This window comes from Leuciscus leuciscus (genome assembly GCF_965113295.1).
Source record: "Leuciscus leuciscus genome assembly, chromosome: 18".
Taxonomy (NCBI): domain Eukaryota; kingdom Metazoa; phylum Chordata; class Actinopteri; order Cypriniformes; family Leuciscidae; genus Leuciscus; species Leuciscus leuciscus.
Genome location: NC_138742.1, coordinates 22264879 through 22289811, shown reverse-complemented (window position 1 = coordinate 22289811; position 24933 = coordinate 22264879). Strand labels below are relative to the sequence as shown.

The window sequence follows — 24933 nt, the reverse complement described above, 5'->3', positions numbered from 1 at the left end:
CATTTTAGCCCTTGCGGTTCCATCGTCCTGAAGTCAATGGATTGTTGGTTAAAAGTCTTGGTTAAATTCTATGACATAATGCACTGGTAATAGAGTGCTGCAGTAGTGAAATCAAAACCTGGGAAGACTTATTCACCAGTGGTTCCCTCGGGATTTTCCTATGGGTTTTTATGATAGGGTTTTTACAATTTATAAGTAAAATAAGGTTTGTAGTAAACATAACTCAAAGATACTTGGGCATTTTGTTCTACAACGTAAACTGCACACACTCGCACCCCAAATCTGGTTACTTATTAGAAACGTAAAAAAAAAAAAAACATAGCTTCAAAATGTGTAATTTACGTTGTACATTTACATTTACATTTATTCATTTAGCTGACGCTTTTATTCAAAGCGCCTTACAATTGCTAGATATGTCAGAGGTCGCACGCCTCTGGAGCAACTAGGGGTTAAGTGTCTTGCTCAGGGACACATTGGTGTCTCACAGTGGATTCGACCAAAGGCATGTGTCTTATCCATTGCGCCACCACCACCCGTTGTAGAGCAAAACGTTTATGTTTTTATGCTGATGATGAAATTTACGTCTGTATGTTTAACCTAGCGTATGTGCAAGTATATTTTGAGCTTAATGAGACATGCATTAAGTGTCCTGAGCTTCAAAATAGCAACCTCTGAGCAATAAAATTACCCTCTGGGCACAATGAGAATAATAAAGAGGAAGTGAGGGTGACAGATGCTGATAAGCAAATAAATACTGTTTGGTCAGTTTGGCCAGTTTGGCCTTCGCCTTTTTAGAAATCAGCTTAGCAGCAGCATCCTGGAGATAAGAGGGGAGAAAGAGGCACATAGTAATGAACATCTTATTGTGAAGCAGGTCTGGTCCACTCTCGGTCAAACCACTCTTCTGGCTGCCTTCTGCCTTCATTATCATCTATGTGAGGAGTGCACATGCATAATCATCCATGTGCTGCATTCACACGTCAAAGTCAACTCAAACAGCCATGGAGCAAGACAAAGCCCCACTTAAAGCCCAGATCTGAGGCTCAGAGAAACTCTAGAGGAGGCACATTTGAGATAACTTCAATTTAAAAAATTGAAAAGCAGGAGACTCCATTTACTTGCTCTATATTTTATCTCAGTAATTTCCAGTTTCACTCAGAAATGCATCACATTATATAAGTAAATGGTTTGCAAATGCAATTTTATGCTGACTCTACTTCTTGCTTTTAGGTTGTAAAGGCAGGATTTGTAAAAATATCTCGAGAGTGACATATGGGTGGAAGCAGAAATGGACTGGCAGATGCATTTAAAGTGTGTCCATCCTTTTAAAAATGTAGTAGCAACTGTGTTAATGGGTTTCTTTCAACGACCGAATTTGGTGCCCTTGGACTGTCTTCATCTGGCTCATCTGAGCTGCATGTGTGTTTATAGAGGTTAACCGAAGGGCAGCTTGTTTTTTTTCGTTTTTTTTCTAAGTAGGGTAAGGTTGAGGTTACAGTGTGAATGTGCCCGGGCATCTGTCCCGCAGATGCAACCAGATACAGATCTGAGGGAAGTCATTTAAAACGACCGTTTGCACAGCAGAGAGGCGGAGCAAAGACCCACCCACACACACACACACACACACACAATCAAACCCAAAGACAAACAAATTCCACAGAGCCATTTACATATTTGTACAAGTACAACTGATGAATAATCATGGGCGCATGCAAATATTATTTGATGGGTCATTACACTCCTTTGATTTCAGTGTTTGGTCAAATGGTGCAGCAGATACGTAAAGCAGTTTGAGATTTCTATCTGTGATAGGTAGATATGGCAGTTTGTTGTTTTACATCAGGCTGTGTGTGCAAGGCACCCCCCCCCCCCCCCCCCCCCCCCCCCCCACCCCCCCACACACACACACACACACACACATACGGCATTGCTGTGCTTCACTACCCCTTTCCCTGTTGATCAGGTGTCCATCTTTTTATGCATGTAAAAGCAACAACAGGGCCGTGACATTGTCAGTCAAAGGCAGGTGGGTGGCGTCTAGACAGAATGGAGGGAGGAGTGAATTCAAATAATCTGAGACCAACAGACACTTTTGGTGCTCTGATAATTAAAACATTTGTATGACAATACAGACGCCCCAATTTCCATAAAACCTTGGGCCTGTGGTTATAAACAAACTGTACTCTATTATGAATTGTGACAGATTTATTTCATGCTTGGCTGTTTGTTCTTAGAAATATTGATACTGTATAAATCTCTTAGTTATATTTAAGAACCAAAAGATGTGGTTGCCAGAACTTATTTTAAAAGAACAGAAATTAAATAAATAAATGTTTTAAAAGATGGTGTTTTGATAACTTTATATTTTACAGTCAATAACTGTATGAATCTTTGATATCATTTGCAATCAAAAATCTTTTTGAATTTTAAAAATGTAGTTATAACCACCATAATGACACACTTATTCTGCCAGGTATATATTATATATTCTAAATATAATTTTCACCATATATCGTAAAATTTTATACTGTGCATATTCAGTGAACTTTGTAGAAGGTTTATAGTAAAACCAAGAGTGATTAATATTGCATTTTCAATATAATTCAACATCAAAACAGCATTGTACAGTTTCCTCACACTACAGCACAACCTTTTGGGAAAAAAAAAATGCTTGTACTGAAAAAGCTGCATTGAATTAAAAACAACCGAGCTAGCAGGTTAGTAGTGTTGCTACGTTTAGATAGTTGCTCCACGGGAAGGAAATTAAAGGAAAGATTGATGGAACAAGGCAGAGAGGCTGTTGGTGAGAAAAATAAATGGAAAGAATGAGAGATGGAGGGATCTGATATGAATTAGAGCGTGGTGTTGGTACAGAGGAGCATTGTGGGTACCCAGCTGCACCCTGGCTGTGGTTCAGACACACAGAGAGAGGAGAACCCTCTCTCAAGAAGCACAACTCACAAACAGGGACTGTGTTCCTCCTCATACCCCCTCACAGTCCCCATTTACCCCTTTCAGTGACTGCTGCCCTCTCTTTTCGTCATTCCTCGCACACAAACCTACATCCTTCCTTTATATGTCTGCTATTAGAAACATACAAACATTGTCAGTAATGAAAAATGGGCTTGTGTTGCTAAAATGGTCCAAACACCATGTGGTATAGATGTGTTCGAATTCTCTGTCTTTGTTTGCCCAACACCGATAATTGCCTCCTTAAAAGTTAGTGCAGCTTTACAATCAACCGCTTTTAATGAGCTTTGGGTAATGACCACCTTCAGGAAGACATAAATCATAAACGTATGAGTCAGCCATCTTCAATACTTCATTGGCAAAGCTAAAAGATTGTGTTAGTGAGATTGTCTCCATAGGCAGTTTGCAGAGTACATTTTTTCAAAGAATAATCTCAATTTCAACACACCACATTTAAAAACTGTTGTGGTTGTTTTAGGTGGCGAAGGATGTGTCCATCCGTCTGCACACTGAGCTGGACACCGTGGAGAAGAAGAGATCTCGCCTGGAGCAGGAGAACGAGGAGCTGAGGGTGAAACTACAGGATCTGGAGGTGGCCAAGCAGGTCCTGCAAGCTGAGATGGAGAAGGCCAGAGAGGTGAGGAAAACTGTTGTTATGCAATATGAAACCAATGAAAGCTATAGGGTGGTCTCGGTGGTTACCAGGGCATTGCTTTGTGGTTGCTAAAGTTCATCTGAGAGGTTGTTGCTGTGTGGTATTGGGCATTGCTAGGTGGTTGCTAGGGTGTTCTGGGTGGTCGCTAGGTGGCTACCCTTTTTTCATGGTCAGCATGCAAAATCCGTAAGTTTGATGACATAGAAATGTAAAAGCACACTTTTTCATCAACAAACCGTAGGATTTGAGGTATCATCCATCATAAAAACAATGATGCATGCCTTAGAATAACTATTAATAATAACCACAATAAACCATTTTTTACCATCAAATAATATACAGTAGGAATTGGCCGATATATGTTCATTTTTAATGTTATCGTCATCAGCCCGACAAGAAAATTTGGCCTATATATTAAAGCCGATAAATAATGGATTATTTCCTTCAGCTGAGATTCTTCAGATGTGCACTGTTCGCCATGATGGTTTTGAATTGCTTGAAATATGATTGGAATCACTTAAAAAAAAGGAAAATACTTTTTTAATTGCAACATGTACAGCGCAAGTCTGTACATATGCTACATAAAATAATAATGAGAACATTATAATTGTGTGCTTTGGACATGGATTTAATAGTGAGACTTTTGTTTTTGTAGTCAGGCTCTCAAAAATGATATAAAAACTTGGATTTAGATTTACTGCCCAATATATCGGTTATCGTCTTTCAAATATAAAGAATTATCGGTTATCGCTATCGGCCAAAATGTTTTGATATTGGTGCATCCCTAATATACAGTAGTTCACAAGTCACATATTGGAGTTGGAACTATCCATTTTTGGCCATTTTAGCTTCAGTAAGGGAAATTAGTGTGAGATCTGTAGGAAGTTGCTAGTAATTGGGGAAAAATGGGATCATTATTTAGTTTCAGATTTTCGGAAAAGGCTTCATTAGGAGCTCCTGGGAAGCTTTTAGAAAGGAAAAGTGTTTATGTTGTACTTGATTTGGCTTGGGGCAGACCTCTTGATGTTGACACTTTCGTTTAACTTGAGGCGCAGCGCTCCGCTGTAGTCAAAGCTCTATGTGTGTTACGACAGGAGCCGAGAGCCCTTCGCTCGTACTGATCTGTTGACTTTCTCTGTGTAAATGTCAGCTCGGGTGGGTGGGATTGAGGGTGGAAGGGGAGCACATGAATTTAGCATTAGATTTTCTCTACTGACAGTTTAACGAGGAGGAACATAAAGCATGCTCCTTGTGTTTGGTTAATTCTCTATTTTGGCCTGCATTCTTTTGGTAATAAATGTTTCTTTGTCTTCTGAGTAATAGATGGTTGGCTGGATGGCCTGCGTTGGCTCAATGGTGGGTCTGTGCTCTATTAGCTATGTCTGATAGAAAGTGATGAGAGCATTATTGTTTGAAGCAACGGTCATTATTGGTCGGTTCACTCTTTTCTTTGAGAATCATTTTACGGGGTGTTGTATACCGCTGTGATAGTCAGTGCCAGTGCTCTGATTTGCTCGGCTGCACCACTATGGGTCGGCCCACACGTCTGTTCTGCGTTCTTATTGGCTGAAAGCCCAGGGCAGGATGAGTGCCACTCTCTGTTGTTGAGGCCTGAATTCTTAGCTAGCGGGCACTTATGGTACACAGCGAGAGTTCATACTTAACTGAACTTCTAGAGAAGAGCTAGTAAAGCTTTTCAGACAAAAGACCACTCAAAGAATAGGGAAAAACAACAGTTTGCAAGTAAAAGAAGATGATCTGATGATCTGGCTGAACACGATATCTCACGCTGACATACCCTTAGTAAACAGTATAGGATGAAAGAAATGTATTAAGGTTGATTGGACAGCTCTCTTGAATACTTGAATCTGATTGGTCAGTTGAAAATTTTTTTTTGTGTAATGACGGCTAAGCTGTATAATACGCTGATTTCACGCAGCCGTTATTTTGAAATCGAAAGCGAGGCTCCGGTGGGAAGAAAACCGGAAGTGTCGCCTTTAATCACAGGAGAGTCGTAAATGCGATGGCGTATTGTTGTGTTTAATGATGTTGTGTCAATTCTAAAAATGTACATACATTTCTTTCATACTTTAGACTATATACAGTGAAATTCATTTATAAATAAAATAATTTTTTAATATATAATTCAGAATGTAAAAAAAGAAGCAGGAATGAACTATATACATATCCTATATTGGATATTAACATCCAATAGTGTAAATCGCGGCAGCAGCTTCAGGTTGGTAATCCAAGGCATTGTTGTTTATCTTTACTTCCGGGGTTCTTCCCACCGGAGCCTCACTTTCGATTTCAAAATGGCGGCTGCGTGAAATCAGCGTATGGACTGATTTCCCACAAAGATGTGCTCGTTTTAGGTCTCCTTTATTTTTCTGAAAAAATAATTAAAAATTGATACACTTAATCAAGGTCCTGATAACGACTGATCATGGATCAAACATGGATCAACACCATTTAAGCGCACAGATTTCCTTGTGTCTTCTCCAAATGAGTATATTCATGAAAATAATGGCACCCTCTAAAAATCCTGTAAAAACACTAGAGTAAAAACCTGTTTACTGGTCTTGACTGTAAGTTACTGACTGTACGATAATTTACAGTGATAAACAGTAAAAGGACATTACTAGTAGTCTCTGCATGACACATCACATATGATTATATTTTATTTAAATAGTTTTTATTATTTTCTAATTTGTTTGGTTGTAACACCATGTTTTATGGACAGGCTACATTTAAGATATTCAAGGAAGAATGGACTGAAAAGAAACTTGTGAAAATGTGTAATTTGTATTTCTCCGCCATAATCACTAATCATTTTGTCATTGAAGTGACTTTTGGGCCTGTTGCGTGAGAAAGGCAATTTTGCATGTGGGCCACGCTGATGTCATCCGATCACCATCTAAAACCTCCTTCCTGACACAAAAACAAAGATTCAAAATAAAGGCTGGCTGATTTAGAGTTTTTTTTAACCTAGATAACCCCCCAAAAAATCCTATTTTTCCTTTCCTACAAACGCTCGTTCTTCTTTTATGCTCTCCATCCCTCTTTCTCTAACTCTCTCTCAATACTTCATTTAACACAGAACGAGTATCGATCGGCACTGCAGCTGCCGTGAAGTCTCACGGGTGATTAGGTTCACATGTTCTCCTGCTGCTGGGAGTGTAAGAGGGTGTGTTTGTGTGTGTTTACGGCCTTCTGATGGTGGCCTCTACGTGGAGGGGCTGTTTTATAGATGTTTAATAGGCTTCAGTACAGGAAAAGGTGTTTGGGATAAGAGTGAAGTTTTACTACAGTTTTTGCTTTCTCCAAATATTCAAACCCACAGCTCATGTGTTAGTTTATCATTCAGAGCCAAGTGTGTCTCACAAACAGCATGCATTAATCAGAGCTTGTTTGTTAATTTACAGTTCTTCACCCTTTCTAGACTGTGCTAGAGGAAACAGTCCTATGAAGATGTGACTGAATCTTTATTTATATTTTTCAGGAAACTGGTATGGTTGTTTTGCTCTGAGGGGGAAACCCTGAGAAAGGAAGGAAGTGCAGGGTCTGGAGCTGCATTCATGAACTCAGTGTTAGCTCTCTGATGGAAACAAACACTAGACGAGGAACACTATCTCAGAGATGAACAGTGTCATGCGTCAGGGCTATTTAAACTTTAAAACCCTTGCTTGCTGTGTAGGGAAAAGCACGGGAATATTTTGAGGAATTCTGAGCGTTCTAGAATATTTAGAGTTTTCCAAGAACTTCCTGAAAGTTTGAGGGATGATGTGGGATTCAGTGGGTGACCATGGGATTCTGTTCTTTCAGAACTAGAGTAATGAAATGCTGACCCGCTGACTCACAGGGTATTTGACAATTATGAGAACAGTCATAGGTCAGTAAACACAGCGCTGTGAGCTTTTATAAGAAACCGTTTTCCTTGTCATTTCAAGACAAATCTATGTACTTTTCAGAAAAGGAATGTTCCTGTAGTACCCTGATGGTACTGAATGTGAATGATCACTATATTCATGTACAATGCTATTTACATGGTACTCCAAGGTACATTGAAGAATACTATGGCACATAAATGGTCCAATAACCCTGGTATGTACCATTTTACATTATAGGGCTTGTTTATTGTGGTTATAGTGTTGTATAGTGTTGTATAACTGCCCCTTTCTCTATATTTAATTCAATGCAGTGAATCAGATTCATGAACACACAATACACACAGCCATAATAACGTGAATGTTCTCAAACCTTTTGTAGATCATTGAAGATAAAAATATTTACAATAACACAAAGGAGGAGAGTTAAATGGAGGCACAATAGCGGCTGGTTGTGATATCTTGAGTCTGTCTGGCAGCTGTGTTTGTTGTGTGTCGCTCTATTGTACGGTCTGACCTGTGTATATAGCAGCATCAAAGCACATGGCATTAGAGGTTTTGACTTGATTTGGAACATGATGGGAACAATAGAGAATAAAAGCAAGAAGCACACACACATTTACACTCATGCACAGATTCCACACTTGTGGCCTGGATATTTTTTTCTTCTTCTCAAAAACCAAGAGGTACCTTGTGAAACAAGTACTTAAAGGAGAACTTGGTAACTTTTTTAACTTAATAAAACTGTCTAGAAATCATTTGGATGGTTAAACAACCTGTTCTGGTGATATTGGTGACTTTCCCCGCTCCCCCCAGCGTTCCCAGGCGGAAAACCAACCTTGCAACTTGCGCACTGCCGTCCCGGCAAAGTGAAATTGGAAGTCTCGTGAGAAGCGAGAACTAGAACGAGAACGAGCGCGAAACACAAATTGCTTTACGGCAATTCGACATAAACACACACGCATGTATGATGTATTACCAGATTACTCACCTCGGTAGACATAGTTCCACACGATACAGTTGGCTTGCTCCGATCAAAACAAACGCACATGAGCAGCGGTAGAGAGGGGGAGGAGGCCGCCGCAAGTGAGTTTTTTACGACTGTGTTGTGAAATATACACCCCCCCCCCCCCACAGCTGTAGGGGGAGCTCGTGGGGAAAACATGCGACAACAAAAGGGAAAATCAGCGAAGAAGTGACTAGAGTTCGCTAGAGTTACAGAGTTCTCCTTTAAAATAAGAGTACTTATTATGGAATAGAATATAAAATATAAATATAATAATATAGAAATATACTGAATTAAATGTTTTTGGACACTTGTAATTGCAAATAAATGAGAATGCATTATAGTTTACCATATTTTATTTGATCCAAATTCCTAATAAATGAGTTCAAGCAATAGTAAAATTGATGATTGCCTTAGCAAACACCAATATTACTTTTTCACCTTCACTGTTAAAGGAAGTCCAACCAACCCCTGGATTAATCTGACATACATCCAGATCCAGATACATGTTCGAGAGGAAACGAGAGGTGATTTCATGCTCTAGTAAAAGTCTGCATGAAAAATGAAACATACTACACAAGACACGCAAGACTCAGTTCACATGAACACACACATGACTCAGTTCACATGAACACACACATTCATGCACACAGGCCCAGACTTCACTATATATGTTAGACTGCAGCCATATAATTCATCTGAACAAACCAGCTAAAACAAGTTTTCACATATTTTCTGGCTTGTCATACAAACCTACAGATCTATTACTGTTGTTGTTTTTCATTCATCATATCTTCCTCTTTTTCTTTTTGAGCCGTTTAATGGATAAGAGCTATTTTTGAATGTCACATCACTAGACCCAGCGGAACGTGTTGGTCAGGGATAAAAGGGGATTTCTAAAAAGGTCTGGGATGTCAGTGCTCACTTGATTTGACATCTCTGTCACTGTAGTGGGATTCGGGTGTGCACTTCTAAATGAGAGGCCATTATCCGTCTTAAAGCCAAGGCTCTGATGTCACACGAACACCTATTAGCTCTGTATGTGCGTGGATGTTTGTACACTTCAGACAGAGAGCTTGTAATCTCCAACTGCTTCCACTTGAGAATTACACGATTGAACAAATGGCACAGACAAAACAAACAATAAGATGATGTTGGTAGGGAGCGAGTTTGCGGCAAGCTCTTTTTTTATTGAGCTCAGCACTATGCAGAGCTGACAGACAAAGAAAGCGCAGAAAGGGAAATGTGCGTTTGATTGATGTCTGGACCCTTAAGTCTGATACACACACACACACACACACACACACACACACACACACACACACACACACACACACACACACACACACACACACACACACACACACACACACGCTCTTGAGCACTGAGGCTGGAGGTTATTAGATTTGATAGTGACAATGCTGCAGTGCATGTAGGCCATTTATAAAACCCTTGCACACACACAAAACACACAAGCACACACCTTGTGTAAAGCAACTGGCTGTTCTATTTCTGCTTTTAATGGTGGTCTAATAGTGTTGTCTCCTGGATACGAATCCACACAAACTGCATTAGGTGAGCACCATGTGATGTATTAAGATTGTGTGACTGTAGAAACCAGCTGAGATCAGCTGTTTGAAAGAAGTTTAGCATGTCGGACAAGATTAGATCTGTCAGGTTTATGGACAACGCTTATTCCCTACTGTGTCAGTCTGTTTGTAGGCCTGAAACATAATCTACACAAGTACATACTAACTCGTTTGAATACTTTTTATTTTATTTATATTTATTATTGTTTGATGGCATATTTTTTTTATATTCCTTAAAAAATTATCTTTTAATAAACTAATTATTATTGTTACTATTACTTTGAGAAGTACATTGTACTGTACAATAGTAATAGATTTAAGGTAAACGGAAATTTAGTTTTTGGCGGGTTGTAGTGAAGACCTTTGAGTTTCTGTGTATCTATGCTTAAGAATGTTTATTAGACAAAATTGCGCCGCTCATTCACACAGACAGTCAGACACACACAAAACATGCTGACTTTATATTTTATGGTTTAATATTCACATACACTTGTCCAGTGGTCGGCAACCTGATGGCACGAGGAAGGATAATCACTTGTCACACGAATGGTTCATCGAATGGTAAAATCTCACACTTTAATAGTAGCCTTCATAGTACCTAACTTAATACAACAGGCTGTGTGAATACGAGGAATGCTTACCTCAAAATGTATGTCCACATGCAAGTTTGAGAGACTTTATTTAAATTAAATAAATACACCTCTTTTAGCTATTTTCACGTGCCAGTGATTATCCTTCTGCATGCCAGCATTGGCAGAATAATATGTTCCTGATAGAATTTTATGACCACAAATAGCAGCTTTATAAGATTTAGAATCAATTGAAACTAAGTGTGTTTGTGGCACAAATATTTCTAACAATTGTGTGAGTGGGATTTTCTCACAGAGAGCTTGTATTGATCCACAGTGCTATTTCAATTGTGTAATGTATAGCTCCCGTCCACTGGTCTTTCCCAGGACTGAGGTTAAACGAAATGTGTTTGCATTGCCAGTGGATTATGCTGAATAAAAATCCATATTATTCAATGCAAGGTTAATTCAATTAGATGCATGTGTATTGTGTATACAACAATGCAATCTTGAGCACAATAAAATATTTGTATTGTTTATACTGTGCGAGATGTGTTAAAAAGACAAACAAAATGTTTGTTTGTCCAGAAGGTGAGTTCTTGCTCCCGTTTAACAGATTTACACACACATACAAGGCCTATACATCATTACACAACACAACTAGCGCTTCCTGCCGTCTGATCGAATTCAAAGGTCTCTTAGGTGAAGCTAATTGGTTAGATCTCTGATCTTCCGCTTTCTTCCTAATCAGATCAGTAAGCTATTGCTTTGATTTTGTGTATGAGACAGATCTTATATAAGACCTGTCTCCTCACATCCAGGCTCTTGGGAACGTCATGACCTGTGAACTTCATTTGGGTCAACCAGCAATCTTCAACTTTCATGACACTCACACACACTGAGTGTGCACATGCACTCTAGTGCATTGATTTATATAGAGCATGGATAACAGTCCTTGCTTCATTGCATTTGCTCAAGACTATCAATATTCATCTGTGTCTGTCTATACACCTCACTGATGTGTTAAAGGGTTATTCACGATGGCTTGTTGGAAGCTGCAGACTCAGCACATTTAAAAATGGGAATACTGTGGTTAGATTTATAAGTCATCTTAAAATATGATAGGTTCGTTCATTACAGCTCTTAAATTGGTTTTGGAGAAGCTTCTGAAGTGTGATTGTAGTTCTGTTTTAGATATAATGGCTTAAGAAGTGAGTTGGGATTGAGATTGATCACTTAATCACATCAGAATTACACTTTCAGCGATTCTCTTCAGCAAAATGGTTTTATTACTGGAGCCCAGTGACCTGCCCACCTTATCGATGTAATCTGTCTAGACCAATAACTTGAGGTGATTTGACCGGCAAAACTATACAGCTCTATTTAGAATAGAGTGCTATCATAGTGCTTACTGCATACTGTACAGTATGCATTCAGAAATTATTAGGGCCTTGGGAAAAAACACTGAAAGTGACAAAATTGTCACAATATTGTGTTTGTAAAAATGCTAAATGGATGTGTTAGTTTATAGTATTTATATGAAAAATGCCCTTAGAAAATCTGCTCCAGGGTGTAAAAGCATAGTGCATTGCATTGTGGGATTCAGAGTGTTATCTGCTTGTGCACACCTACACATACTGCATGCCTTCATTTACAATAGAACTCCTTATACAGCATGCATACGACTGAATCATCATTCTATCATACTCAATTTATACTACATTTGTTCAGCCAAAGCAGTTCAGTGGTATTTGTCAACAAATCCATTCAATACCAATTGAGGTGAAATGTGTTTATATTTATGTACTACAGGCCATTATCTAAGGGATTGATTAACAAGCCATTAAATGCCTAACAATCTAATTACACAGCTCTTGGACAAATAATCTGGTTTATATGTCTGTTGCCTATTGAAACAGATGCGCTCTAGATTAGTGACTGTTGCTCCATAATGACTGTATAAATGCTTGACCATTACAATAATCTAATAATGATTTTCAATAACTAACGAAATGTTTCCTACTGAGCATCATATTCTACACCCATCACCATCTCTGTCAATGACTTCTCTGCATCAATGATCTGATTTTGTACTTGATATAGGTTAGTGGACCAATGAAAAACTAAATAAATAAGTCTCCCTTAGGGGTTTGTTACAGTGGCACTGTTGCCCCTTGGAAGATACTTTAACTACAGCCTAAGCCTATATCTTCATTGATGAACCTTCAAAAGTATGTGTATTTTGACATTTAAGCATAAAAATTACAATAATATTTAATTATAATGTAGTATAAGGTTTACCAGCCTTGTCATGTTACATTAATAGCTCAAAACAGCCTGGCTGCAAAATTGAGCGCTCATGAACAAAGATGGCCGATTTTCAAATCTCCAGCCTACAGGGGAATCTTGGTCCAGCCAAACAATTGCCATTGAGACGAATGGAAATTCTTATGAATAGCTTTCTCCAAGTATTATAGACCTCCCTCCCACGATATAGTACTGTTGTGTGTTACTTGTCCATTATATTTTCTTCTGCTCATTCTTTCTCTCTCAGATTTGGAATATAGCCTCTAAGGATTTGAGAGGTTCTCCTGATATATTTTGCTGCAAATTGAAAATAAAATTTTATTGAATTTGTGATGCGTTCTAGTTCAGTAGCCTACAGACTGTCTGGAAATGCAAAAATGAAGAACAGACCATTCAGCTGTCTACAAACCTACAAATGTTAACCATATATTTTCATCCTTAATTATGGATGTAAACTGAGGAATTTGACCTATTTCGGTCTTTTCCACAGATTCCAAAAACCAGCTCCAGATTCAGCGTCCTTCTCTGAATGCCAAATGTCGTTCTTAATACAAATGAGAGAACAAAGTGTGCAATGAGAGGAATGTTTGGAGTGTTTTCATGTGCCAGAGCGCATGCGGCTCTCAATCTGACACGCTAATGAGCGTCAAGTGCTAGCTATTCTCTCTAACGAGCGCATGGGCTCCCTGATTGAATCCCTCTTAAAGGGGAGGACCAGATACAAAGACAAAGAACAGTTTATGTCTGTGGGGAGCTGGATGTCTCCTGTACTCTCATTCATGCAGAAAACAAGGACAGATACTCTATCCAAAGCTTTTTGGTATCTAGGACAGGTCAAAGGCTGCGTTTACACTTGGCATTAACATGCGACCTGTATCCGGATGTTGTCCACATACGCATTGAAAACACAAGTGTAAACGCGCTTCTGATCGGAATGTTATCCGATCAGAGTGTCCGGGTTTGGAGGTTAGTCGAGGACGCATTGTGATCGGATCTCAGTGTAATGTAAATGCAATCCAGCCATCGTGTCTGCATTCACAGGTGGACGTCACACAAAACCCCGCTCACTGTCATTAATATACAACATGCCCCATAGGTGGGGTACATTGTAACATGACCATATGATAGCTTAAAATGTTATTTGATCTAATCAAAAAAATAAATATGACAAACTAAAATATTTTCTCAATAAAATACAATTATTAACTTTTCCATATCAAATAATGGCAATTTTTAATAATTAAAAATAAAATTATTTTTGAGTTTGACAACGAACACACCGGAAAACAAGGCAAGGCAAGTTTATTTATATAGCACATTTCATACACTATGGCAATTCAAAGTGCTTTACATAGAGAGGAATAAAAATAATCACAAAATAAAAGCAAGGAAAATTCAAACAGTTATTCAAAAGCTTTACATAGAAAGGAATTATATAATCACACTAGGGCTGTCCCCGACTATGGATTTTCATAGTCGAATCAGAATCGTCATGTCTTGCCTATAGTCGACTAATAGTCGAATCATGTGTATGGGGGTGGGGCTGGGGGCGGGGCTTTAACGTTTCAAAGCCGCGATGTACAGAAAATCACACAAAGATATAGAAGAAAATGTATAAAAACATTTTTGATCAATAAAACTAAGAAATAACATAAATAACTCAAGAAAGGCCACACTGCAGATTTGCATTTCACATGCAAATCAAATTAAATCGGCTAAATTACCTGTGCGAGCAGGCCAGCCTACAGCACAACATCGATGCACCGAAAAAATAAACAGTTAATTTACTAAATTAAATTAGAACAGAATATACCTTTCTAATAAATAAAAATACAAAACGAAATAAATCAGAATCAAGTCTCAGGATGAGGAGCAAATGTGTGCAAAATGCCTAAAGTGCAGGGGAACATATTCAAAACACAAGCCACAAATAGTTAGATTAGATAACCCTGACAGATTAATAAATAAAATTAAAATAAAGAAATTATTAAAATAACGATAGTAGCCAGAATTTTCAACTTTGTCTTTTTAACTGCAGAAACAACAATAAATGCTAAACTGGAGTGGCAGTCTTTAGCTAAACATGTTCACAGCATCCAAAAATAAAATTAGAACCGGCTGAAAAGTTTTGAAATCACTTGTACCTGATCGAGAGAACAAATCCTGAGAGTCTTTCACTCTGTCTGTCCGTTGGAGTCTTTTCAAATTGTGCGCGCGGATAAAATACATTCTAACGTGAAACCCAGTCTATGCGTGAAACATGTTAACATTGGCCGGCAGAAGTGCGATCATGGTTTTCCTGATGCTAAATCCAGCCTTGGAGAATATCCTTTCTGATGGTGTACATCCACACTTTAGATTTTCTTATCCCAGACATTGTTAAAGATTTAAATCCTTGCCGCGAAGACGCTCCTCTGTCGGTCACGGATTGAAAGTGAAACTTAAATCTGTCACGGGGTGTTTGGATTTATTCACGCACGTTAAAAAATATTTATTAAAAGCTTCTTTCTTTGCACATTTTTATATAGGCCTACAGCATTATCATAATAGGCTGAATATTAACGTATTCAGAAAACCTCATATAGGGCGCTCAAATCACATGATCCTCGTTTCATAACACCTCTGCGAAGATTCGACCGTGAGATCGGTAGTCGAATCAGGCTCCTCCTATCGAAGCATCGAATCTTCGACTATTCGGGGTCACCCCTAAATCACACTATAGCACTTCATAGAGCTTTGCATAGAAAATAGACACAAAATAAAAGTAGGGTAAATTAAAACAGTTATAAAAGGAATTAGAGTAAAATGAATTAAAATAGTAAAAAGATGATACATAGAATAAACTTCTCATCTGGCAAAACACCGGTGTATCTTATTTTGACTCTGAGTTCCCCATGAAATCACAGCTATACAACATAGTTCAAAACATAATACTAATTAATAATTTCTGAACATTGACTCACAGCCTTTATTCACATTTTTCGAATGTTTTCTCAATAGAATTCATAAAAGTATAGAATAGAATAGCATAGTTCTAATAGGGGCACATTGTAACGCAGTGTTACAACATGCCCCATCTGCACAACTGGGATTTAAACCCTGCTAGTGTTTTCTGCTTGTTAGCAAAGCATTAAAGAACCATATCAACTGTTAAATAACATATTGGTGATTAAAATAATATCAGATTTGTCTAATTTAAAATAAACAATTTACAATAATTTTTTTCTCTATATAGTGTTGATATGGCAACTAGAAAATACACTAAGTTTCGTCATGCTAGCATGTGTGGAAGTATTTAAAACAAGGGTGTTACAACTAGCCCCGCGTTAGGTTGTGCCCCGCTCTCCCCTACATCGCAAATATACTGAAATGTGAACCATTCATTTTCTGTAAAGAACGCGCATTTTTCCCACCACAGCTGGCAACGTTCTCGGACTCTTACGTTTCTCTGTACCGTTTCCATTACGTAATATATCTGCATTTTTAGCACTTGCAGCCTCTTCATTCTCCTCATTTTGCGAGATTTGTAAAATGTCCCCCGACTGAAAACTGTTTTCAAAAGAAAACCCACCATTTCAGGTCGACTTTGCACCGGATCCGTCCTTTTTTTTCTTTTCTTTTTTTTCGCGGGAATGCGAGATCCGATCTGTTATCCAGATACAGAAGCCACTTGATGTGGACAGGTGTAAACGCACCGTGTCCTGATTGGCTTATGATCCGATCTGCTTGATCGGATCACGGTGATCGCATGTTAATGCCAAGTGTAAACGCAGCCAAAGATGAAGGGGACGATTCCTTTAGGCTGCTTCTAAACCGGTTTATAGTCAGTTCTCATTAAAAAGGGCAAGATTGTCATGTATGGCAAAAACGTATCATTTTTGTAATTGTAAATGTTTTTAAATAACTTTTTATGTGATATTTGTCAATTTTCCCTCTTTAAGCTACAGATAGATTTTCTGTTTTCTGGATATATCCCCAATGTAAGACATGCTGTGACTGCTTTTGATTGCTGTGTCAGTGGTGTTAATGAGAAACAGGCTGCTATAGTTAGATTTGATTGGCCCACACCTGGGAGCAATTAATTCATACTCGGTACAGGTGTGATTCACCACCTTTTTCTTCTCTGTTTCTCAGTCATTAATCTTTTGAACTTCACCAAATGGCTCAAAACGCACCGTTTTAAGTGATGGCTGACTGTCAACATGAATTCACATGTCTACACCCTGTTATATTCATGGGCTGACTGATCAGGTCAACTAATTGACTCACTGTTTTAATTAACTATTCGATTTTTCAATTTGAAAGTTGTGAACGTTGATATTTTGATATTCGGACACAGTGGTACTGGAGTGCACTCAAGGAAGAAGGGATAAACGAGAGAAAAAGGGAGAGGCCCTCTGCTGTGGTGGCGCCAAGGCTTTTTTTGTGAAGAGTTTGCACACAACAGAAGCTTAGAGATTAAACTCTCACAAGCCAAAGAGAAAAGAAAGAGGCAGAATGGACCTTTCATACCCAACCCCATTAATAATGTGTTCATGTAGAAGGTGTAACGGAAAGAGATGGAAGGTCACAGACAGTGTTCCTCATCCCAAATTACCTTTATACCTTTGTTCTACACTGCATCTCAGGCCCTGTTTAAACCTGGTATTAATATGCATTTTGGACAATCGGATCAGAGTGGATGAGGGAGACTTACCCGTTTGCACCTGTATTTTAATTTGTCTCCTTTGTCCATTTTCAAAAATTTTTGTCCTGATTTCGTCGAGGGGAGGGTCTATTCATGGGTTTCATCAGGTCCCTTTCCACAGGTGTATTAATCAAGCACAATGTAGTCTGCATTCATAATCTAGGTGCTTGATTTTATACACCTGTAGAAAGGGACCTGATGAAACCCATGAATAGGCGGGTAAATGTATGTTGTTGTTTTTTTCAGATCTTTCTTTCTGAAGAATCATGTGACACTGAAGACTGGAGTAATGACGCTGAAAATTCGAAGAGCAAATATGACTTGCTACTATAATACAGACACGCTGCAGTAAGCATGTAACAGGGAGGTGGAGGAGATAGTGCGCTGCAGGACTACTTTACAGGAAACGATGAACCAGACTATTTAAATGTTTAGCAAGCAATCTCATTGGCTGCAGGATCAGCAGAGGCCAATCAGCTTGTGCTATGTAGTGATGATGTGATTGCTTGCAGTTTGCATGTAAAGGACCTATCAGCCTGCGCCCTCTGACTTAACCAGATATTTATTAAAGTGCAGCTATTATGGTTTTTCGAATATTCCCTTTCATGCAGTGTGTAATATAGCTGTTTGTGAATGTAAACGTTCTGCAAAGTTGTAAAGTCGAATGTGCACGATAAATAAAGTTATTGTCTCCAAAAAGAAAGAATCAACTCTGAACGACCTTGACGAGTCGTTTGCGTTACGGTTCTACGTCACTAGAAAAGACATTTGCATAATGCCTGTCTATGTTGTATGTTGTCCATCTGCGAACAATTTGACCAGCCCTCAAACGTCAATTTACTGACGACTGCTTCTTAAATCTCAGAGTTCAACAAAGAATTCGCAAGACACTTGAATTTTAAAGTTAAAATTTTTATTTATTTTGACCAACTTGCTCCTCAAAATCACAACCTGTAAATTATTGATTTTTGATTAATGTTTTACATTGTTCAAGTTTCCGGCTAACCGGCTAACTCACGTTATTACTGTCTTACTGAAATACTTCTGCTAATCAGTTGTGGGCCACTATTTCTAAAAACTGTGTCCATTGATGCAGATTGTCTGTCGTTCTCACTACTGTGAGTAAAGATAAAGGATGGAGCAAGATTTGTTTTACAAACGTTTATCTTACATCAGTCATTCAGGTTAGTGTTCGGCTAACGTATGCACCTTTATTGATACAGTTGATACTGTATCAATTTATACGATCTGTATTATTGATACGATCCTGCATGTGCACTACAATAAATTAGAAAAATACACATCGGTTTGTTGATGGACATGCACTTGTTAATGCTGATGGTGAGGAATTACAGTTGCAACATCTCATAATGTACCTCAAACTGAGTAGTGTATCACTAAGAAAGTCCTGCTCAAGTCGTCCTTGCGATGGAGGGTCGGGTTGAATAACTAGTTTTTCCAATGTTTCATCATCGTAAAATCAACGTTATCGTTAGGCTACCGTCTTTACAGTGTGTACAATTGCTGAGCTTTAGAAAGCCTCCGGAGCTTAAAGGTATAGCGGAGGATGTTTTACTTCCTGGTGGGTAGTCTAAACTATTGGTCCTCCTAATTGTCAATCATTCTGGTGAATCAATCAAACTTTTCAAAAAGTGGAAAAAGTCTTATCTAAAATTTGGAAAGATCCTCCGCTATACCTTTAAGTTCAGTTATGGGAATAGGCGTTTGGGTTCCGACGGGCGCTGTACGCGATTGACCAATCACAGCAGATTGGGCCATCTGGCCAATCAGAGCAGAGTAGCTCGCGGAAAGGAGGGATTTAAAGAGACTGATTCATCCGACGAGTCGTTTAAGAATCATTGAACAATGTGGTGATGTGCAATGTATATTATGAGAGAATGAAACTGTTTTTTGACCTTTGATGCATGTAAACCTATTGTAGGAGACCTCCAAAACAAAATTAGGAGCCTTTAAATAGCATAATGGGTGTTCGACTTGAAGTGGTCGGATATGACATCAAAGTACAGCGAGAACGCTTAGAGAGCAGACGGCTCTGTGTGTCAATCTAAAGTCATCTAATTAAGATGATTCTTTAATTCACTTTCTCACTTCCTTTTTGACTATCCTTCCATTCTTACTGAAGTATTTCCACCCATTACTTCTCTGTTCTAGATCACACTCATTTCTTCTTTTCCCTCATGGGCTTCATGTGTAATTATAAAAGCGATTCCCAGCTCTAATTAACACTCAGGCCTGATAAGCATGTAAAAGAACTGTCCCACTCACGGGTGGACAGAAACATATGTCACTCTTCTTGAGTGTGAGAAAGCTAGAGGCAAATGCTGCTATATGCCAAAACTTTTCCCTGAATAAGTAATCCAAGCACAGGATGAGCCCAATATGAGAAACAATATTGTTCGCACTGATAAAATGACAACAGTGATTTGCTGACAGATGTAAGCAGCAGTACCTGGCAGGCAGAGAAGCTGCATGCACCTGTGTGTGTGTGTGTGTGTGTGTGTGTGTGTGCATGACTGATTTAAGTGTATATGATAAAATCATCATGTTTTTGTTACAAGATACCGTGGCTAACATTATAAGCAGGGTAAAAAAAACATTCTACAAAAGTGTGGCCTTTTTAGTACTTGCCATCATCTAAAATGTCATCATGTGGGACAGACAGAAGAATGTGGTAGTAGATCATGGTCTCGAGCTGTCTCAAATTCACGTGGACTGGAAAACAGTCCTATTTGGCTTTTGGATTTAAAGGAGAATGAAAATGTTTTGGGTTGATAGAGGTTTTGTCACAGCTCTTTGTGTAAGGTATAATGTTTATCACTGCCATCCTGCTGTTGTGAACTAGTACACATTGTTGCCATGGATCAAAGAGACAGAATATCTCATTTCCTAATCATGTACAGAATGACAAAATTTGTGAGGGAAATACACAGCACCTGCAGGCTCTCAGTTGCTTAATGAAAAATGCTATGCTAATGATCCGGCTTTTAGCTTCCTTGTGTTTTAGTGCAATTAGTAAGGGAGAAAGAGGGGAACGCGGTGGTTTTCTGCAGTTGTTTTTCCTGGTTGTGCAGGAGGAGAGGGGCCTGCTCATGTCAAATGGATTTGAAAGGTTGTGATTTCCTGTTTCCCCTCTCTTAACTTCCGCCCCCCATTTATTCATCAATTTGTTCCATTGAACTCTACAGGGGATCTGCTCACAAAAGCCGTTGTCATGGGAACCCATTATAGTCTGGAGCGGTCGGGGACTCGTGTCTCTGCAGTCTGGGAATTGAGGAAAAGCAATGGATTTAATACAGCTTCTCTCTCTGGTTATGTCTAGCTTATGGAGCACTGCGCAGTATACACTGTATGCAGCCTGCTTTTTAATTAGTATGTGAAATAGAACACATTTGCAATGATAAACATTTCACACAGTAGTCTAATACTTTACATAGCATGCCGCAATGCATTGTTGTCACATGACCTTTGTTTTACTCTGCAAGTGCCATTCAGTTGGAAAGTAATTTTGCATTTTTAATCCAATTTTGTGTAAATGTCTGAATTTGATAGTCCATTACTAGCCTGACTACGTCAGACTTCGTACTTCCACTCAATTTCATTTCGCTTCTGTACTCAGTCTGAGACAGCGTCATAGCTTTCCGTTTTCCTCCGGCCTGAAAACAGCCGGCCAATCAACGAACAGAGGGCGGGCTGAGAGCCGTGACGTAGACGCTGATTGTACCGTGGATGCGTAGATTTACTTCACATAATCTGCAAAAGTCGTTCACAGCCATGTTCACTCCGGTATTTCGCTCGATGGTTTTGTTTTCGCATCATACATGTGTTTACAGTGGAAGTTAGATGCGGCTGAGCATGCGCATAACACACGTCATAACCAAACATTATGTGATTGGCTTACGGGTAACCAATGATTTTAAACTTCAGACAAGCGCCCCCCCCCCCGCGAGAAAGAAAACGCTTTTCAATTATGCTATTCCAGACTCTGTCTACGAAGCAAAGCGAAGTAGCAGAGTTTGGTATTACCAGGCTAGTCCATTACAGTTAGTCAAGACAGAATTTTTTTTTTGTTTTTGCTGATATTACTTTCATTTTGTCTCAATGGTGGAAATAGAAGATTAAGTAGATACTAGAAATTTTCTAGTCTGTTGAGGGAAGTTGGAGCTAAAATCTGCTGGACAAGTTTTGGGACCCCGGCACTAAGCTTTTATTTTGGTGGAAAGGGATCAGGTGGTTTATAAGATTCTCATTACTAATTTGGGAAGATAGTAGGAGCATGTTGCGTTCCAAATGCACATTATAAGGGGCTCAGATTAAGAGCACATGCACAGATAGTTTGTGTGGAACTGCATTAACTGTGAACAGACTAGAGCTGAAACACATGAGCTGCTCACGTGTAAATGAGCACAGTGCAGAGCTTCACTCTGAAACATTGAGCACATGTATTTATTTATTATAATCGCAGCTTTTACTGAAAAGCCATGATTTGAAAAAAAAAAACCTCTACTATACTGCAGAAATAGTAACAGTACTATGCTGAACATCACCTGAACACGCTTCTCTCCGGATTAGCGATTTTTATTCCTTTTGCCTTTTCTGTTTGTCATGAATTTATTTTTAATTGTCAGAATAGGTGATCCATTCATTTTAATTTAATTGCATTACAGGTGTTATCTTTAGTCTGGATGATTCAAACGATTAACATCCTAATGATGTTCCCTGTCTAAACAGACAAAGAAAACTCAACAAAAAAAAGAAGACATTCAGCTCTCTGTCCAGCCTCGTGTCTCAGAGTCTCTCTTACGCAACAGGCCATCCTCACCAGTGACAATGATTTTAAGGGACAAAGTTTGTGAAGTGGAGCGTGACTTAAAGACCCTCTCAATTTCACACACTCCGTCAACTCAATTCTTCATAATTCAGTCAAATGAGGAGGTGAAATAAGAGAGACTCCATTGTTCCTTTAGGATAGATGGATTTTGTTTAATACAGTGACACTCATTTCTCATCCCAACTGTGATGAAATCATCTTATTCCTTACATCCTATGTTAGAGGAAGAGTGTGTTTCAGAAGAATAAGTCAAGCAGGCACAAGATATAGGCCACGGCACGGCTGAATAGACCTGTGTGTGTGTGTGTGTGTGTGTGTGTGTGTGTGTGTGTGTGTGTGTGTGTGTGTGTGTGTGTGTACTCGTTCTCAGATTTCTGTACCTGCATTAGGTTTCAAGGTGTTGAAATTCAGGTAGCTGATAAGCAATTCAGTGATCAGATGACAAACTACCTGGATTGTGAGTTTCAACGTGTGCTGGCAGTGCAAAATTATGCAATGTACATGAGTAGACATCTTTCGTCATGTTTCTTAGTAAAGTTGGCATGAAATGAAAATTAACTAAATGCACGTTATAGATATTTTTTGTGAACAATTCCTCTATGCATGTTTAATTTTTTTTTAAATGTTATTTTTCATCCATGTCATGACTTCCATTTCATTGCGACTTTACTGTAATTTCTGCATTTAGAACAAAAGTGATCTGTTTTTAAACAGGTTATTGTTCTGTAGTTATTCCCATCATGTGCATAAAAAAAAAGAAAACTCTCAGGGTCAAAATATATGATTCTCATTCAACTCCCATTGGTGCTGAGCTAAAACCGTTTTCAGAAAATGCATATTTCTTAACAAGCGTGAAATTGTTTTACATTTCATTACTTTTCCATTATTTTTGTTGAAAAATATATTTTAGGTTCTTAGGACAAACACCAATGGTAATTTTAACACTGCAAGCTGAGACTATTATTGTGAGTTTGTTCCCCATATTTTCATTTTGGTTGCTTAGTACAAGGAATAGTCCACCTTCATGTTGCCACATGAGCTCTGGAGGGGGGAAAAGAAGGTATTTGCACACCCTAGATAAACTTTACACTGTTGGTAAATCATCCACTGTTAAAAGAAACATGAGTCATGAAAGATGTTTTCTTTAGTAGACAGTTTGTATTGTCTTTGATTTGAATTGCGCATGTCAGTTACATCAGTGAGTGTCAGACTATTGTCCATAAAGGTCCAATTTAAACGGTGTATTATGAGTTCCTGGTACAGTTATTGGCCAGCTGACAAATATGAATTTACTCGCAAATGCCAGTTTTTACTCTCCTTACCACTATGTACTGTTTGTCCACTTTTGCACATTTGAAATTGTGCAAGTATGACTGACAAAGCGAAATAGACACACATCCATTGCATTAGAAAGGCAAAATTGCTTCAGTATTTCAGAGTAGATTGAATTTTATCACGACTGTTTGGAGCACCAAAGCAGTGAGTGAGTGAAAAAACCCTCACCAAGCATGTAGATACATAATGTACAGCCTTTATGTGTGCAGCTTTTGTGTCAATGCGAGTTAGCGGTGGGATAAATGACGTTGCTATAATCTCATTATGTTCAGACTTCTTTCCCACAGACTCAGCAAACTGCAGTAAATTAAAAACCAGTGGCAGAAAAATGGTCGATACACTAAGTCAATGCTTTCATTTTCTTTCAGCACAAATATATTGATTTTAATGAAGTTTAGTACCATTAAAAGCTGCGATTCCATTAACCTGTGCCATTCTGTCAGCCCACATATGACAGGAAGTGAAAATTGTATTTTTCGCATCAGTTTGTCTGTATTCATCCATTCCGTTTTTTTTTTTTTTTTTTTTTTTTAATGAAGACAAACATGGGTGCAGTTGCATGGTTTTAGAGAAAATCACACTAGAAGTGATCCTTTAATTTTTGTTTGAATTATTTTACGCAATAATGTATAAGAGGCTGTTTCATATTGTGAATATGTATTTTATCATTGTTGAAAACATGTATTAACCAATCAGCATCCACGATTTAAACTATTCATTTTAAAATGTATCGATGGTTCTCTCTGCTCCTCCTATCTCCATTTCCTACAGTGGAGTAGTTTTTTATTTGATGGAAACAATGCAATACCTCACATTTGGATGTGTATCAGTTTAATTTCATGCTGGTTTCCTGCCAAATGATGATTTATCAGTGAAAATATCACAGAGTGGGAGATAGAAGTGATGGTGTGATATCAGAGTGGATGTACAGTGGCTTGGGAGGGGGATAACAAGAGTGAATCATGTTGTAACATATTTTAATTAATTTATCACTTTTTTCCCCTTTAGAACTCTCAGAAGAAGAGAGGTGCCAGACCAAACAACAAACCTGATAAAAAAGCATCGCCTCAGGTAATACA

General features: G+C 38.5%; 1 protein-coding gene and 1 long non-coding RNA gene across 3 annotated transcripts in view; one reads left to right on the top strand and one right to left on the bottom strand.

Moving 5' to 3' along the window:
* The window catches only part of mtcl2 (microtubule crosslinking factor 2), a 51493-nt gene that overhangs the window by 6807 nt on the left and 19753 nt on the right, over positions 1-24933 (top strand). For both annotated transcript variants that reach the window (XM_082144490.1, XM_082144489.1), the window contains exons 3-4: positions 3449-3607; positions 24863-24925. In XM_082144490.1, coding sequence (XP_082000616.1) covers positions 3449-3607; positions 24863-24925 — 222 coding nt within the window. The remainder of the gene's footprint in view (positions 1-3448; positions 3608-24862; positions 24926-24933) is intronic.
* Positions 14271-16357, bottom strand: LOC309480128. The gene is made up of 2 exons (XR_014199549.1): positions 15699-16357; positions 14271-14427 (listed from the first exon to the last, which is right to left on the bottom strand). It is a non-coding gene; the product is annotated as an uncharacterized lncRNA (long non-coding RNA).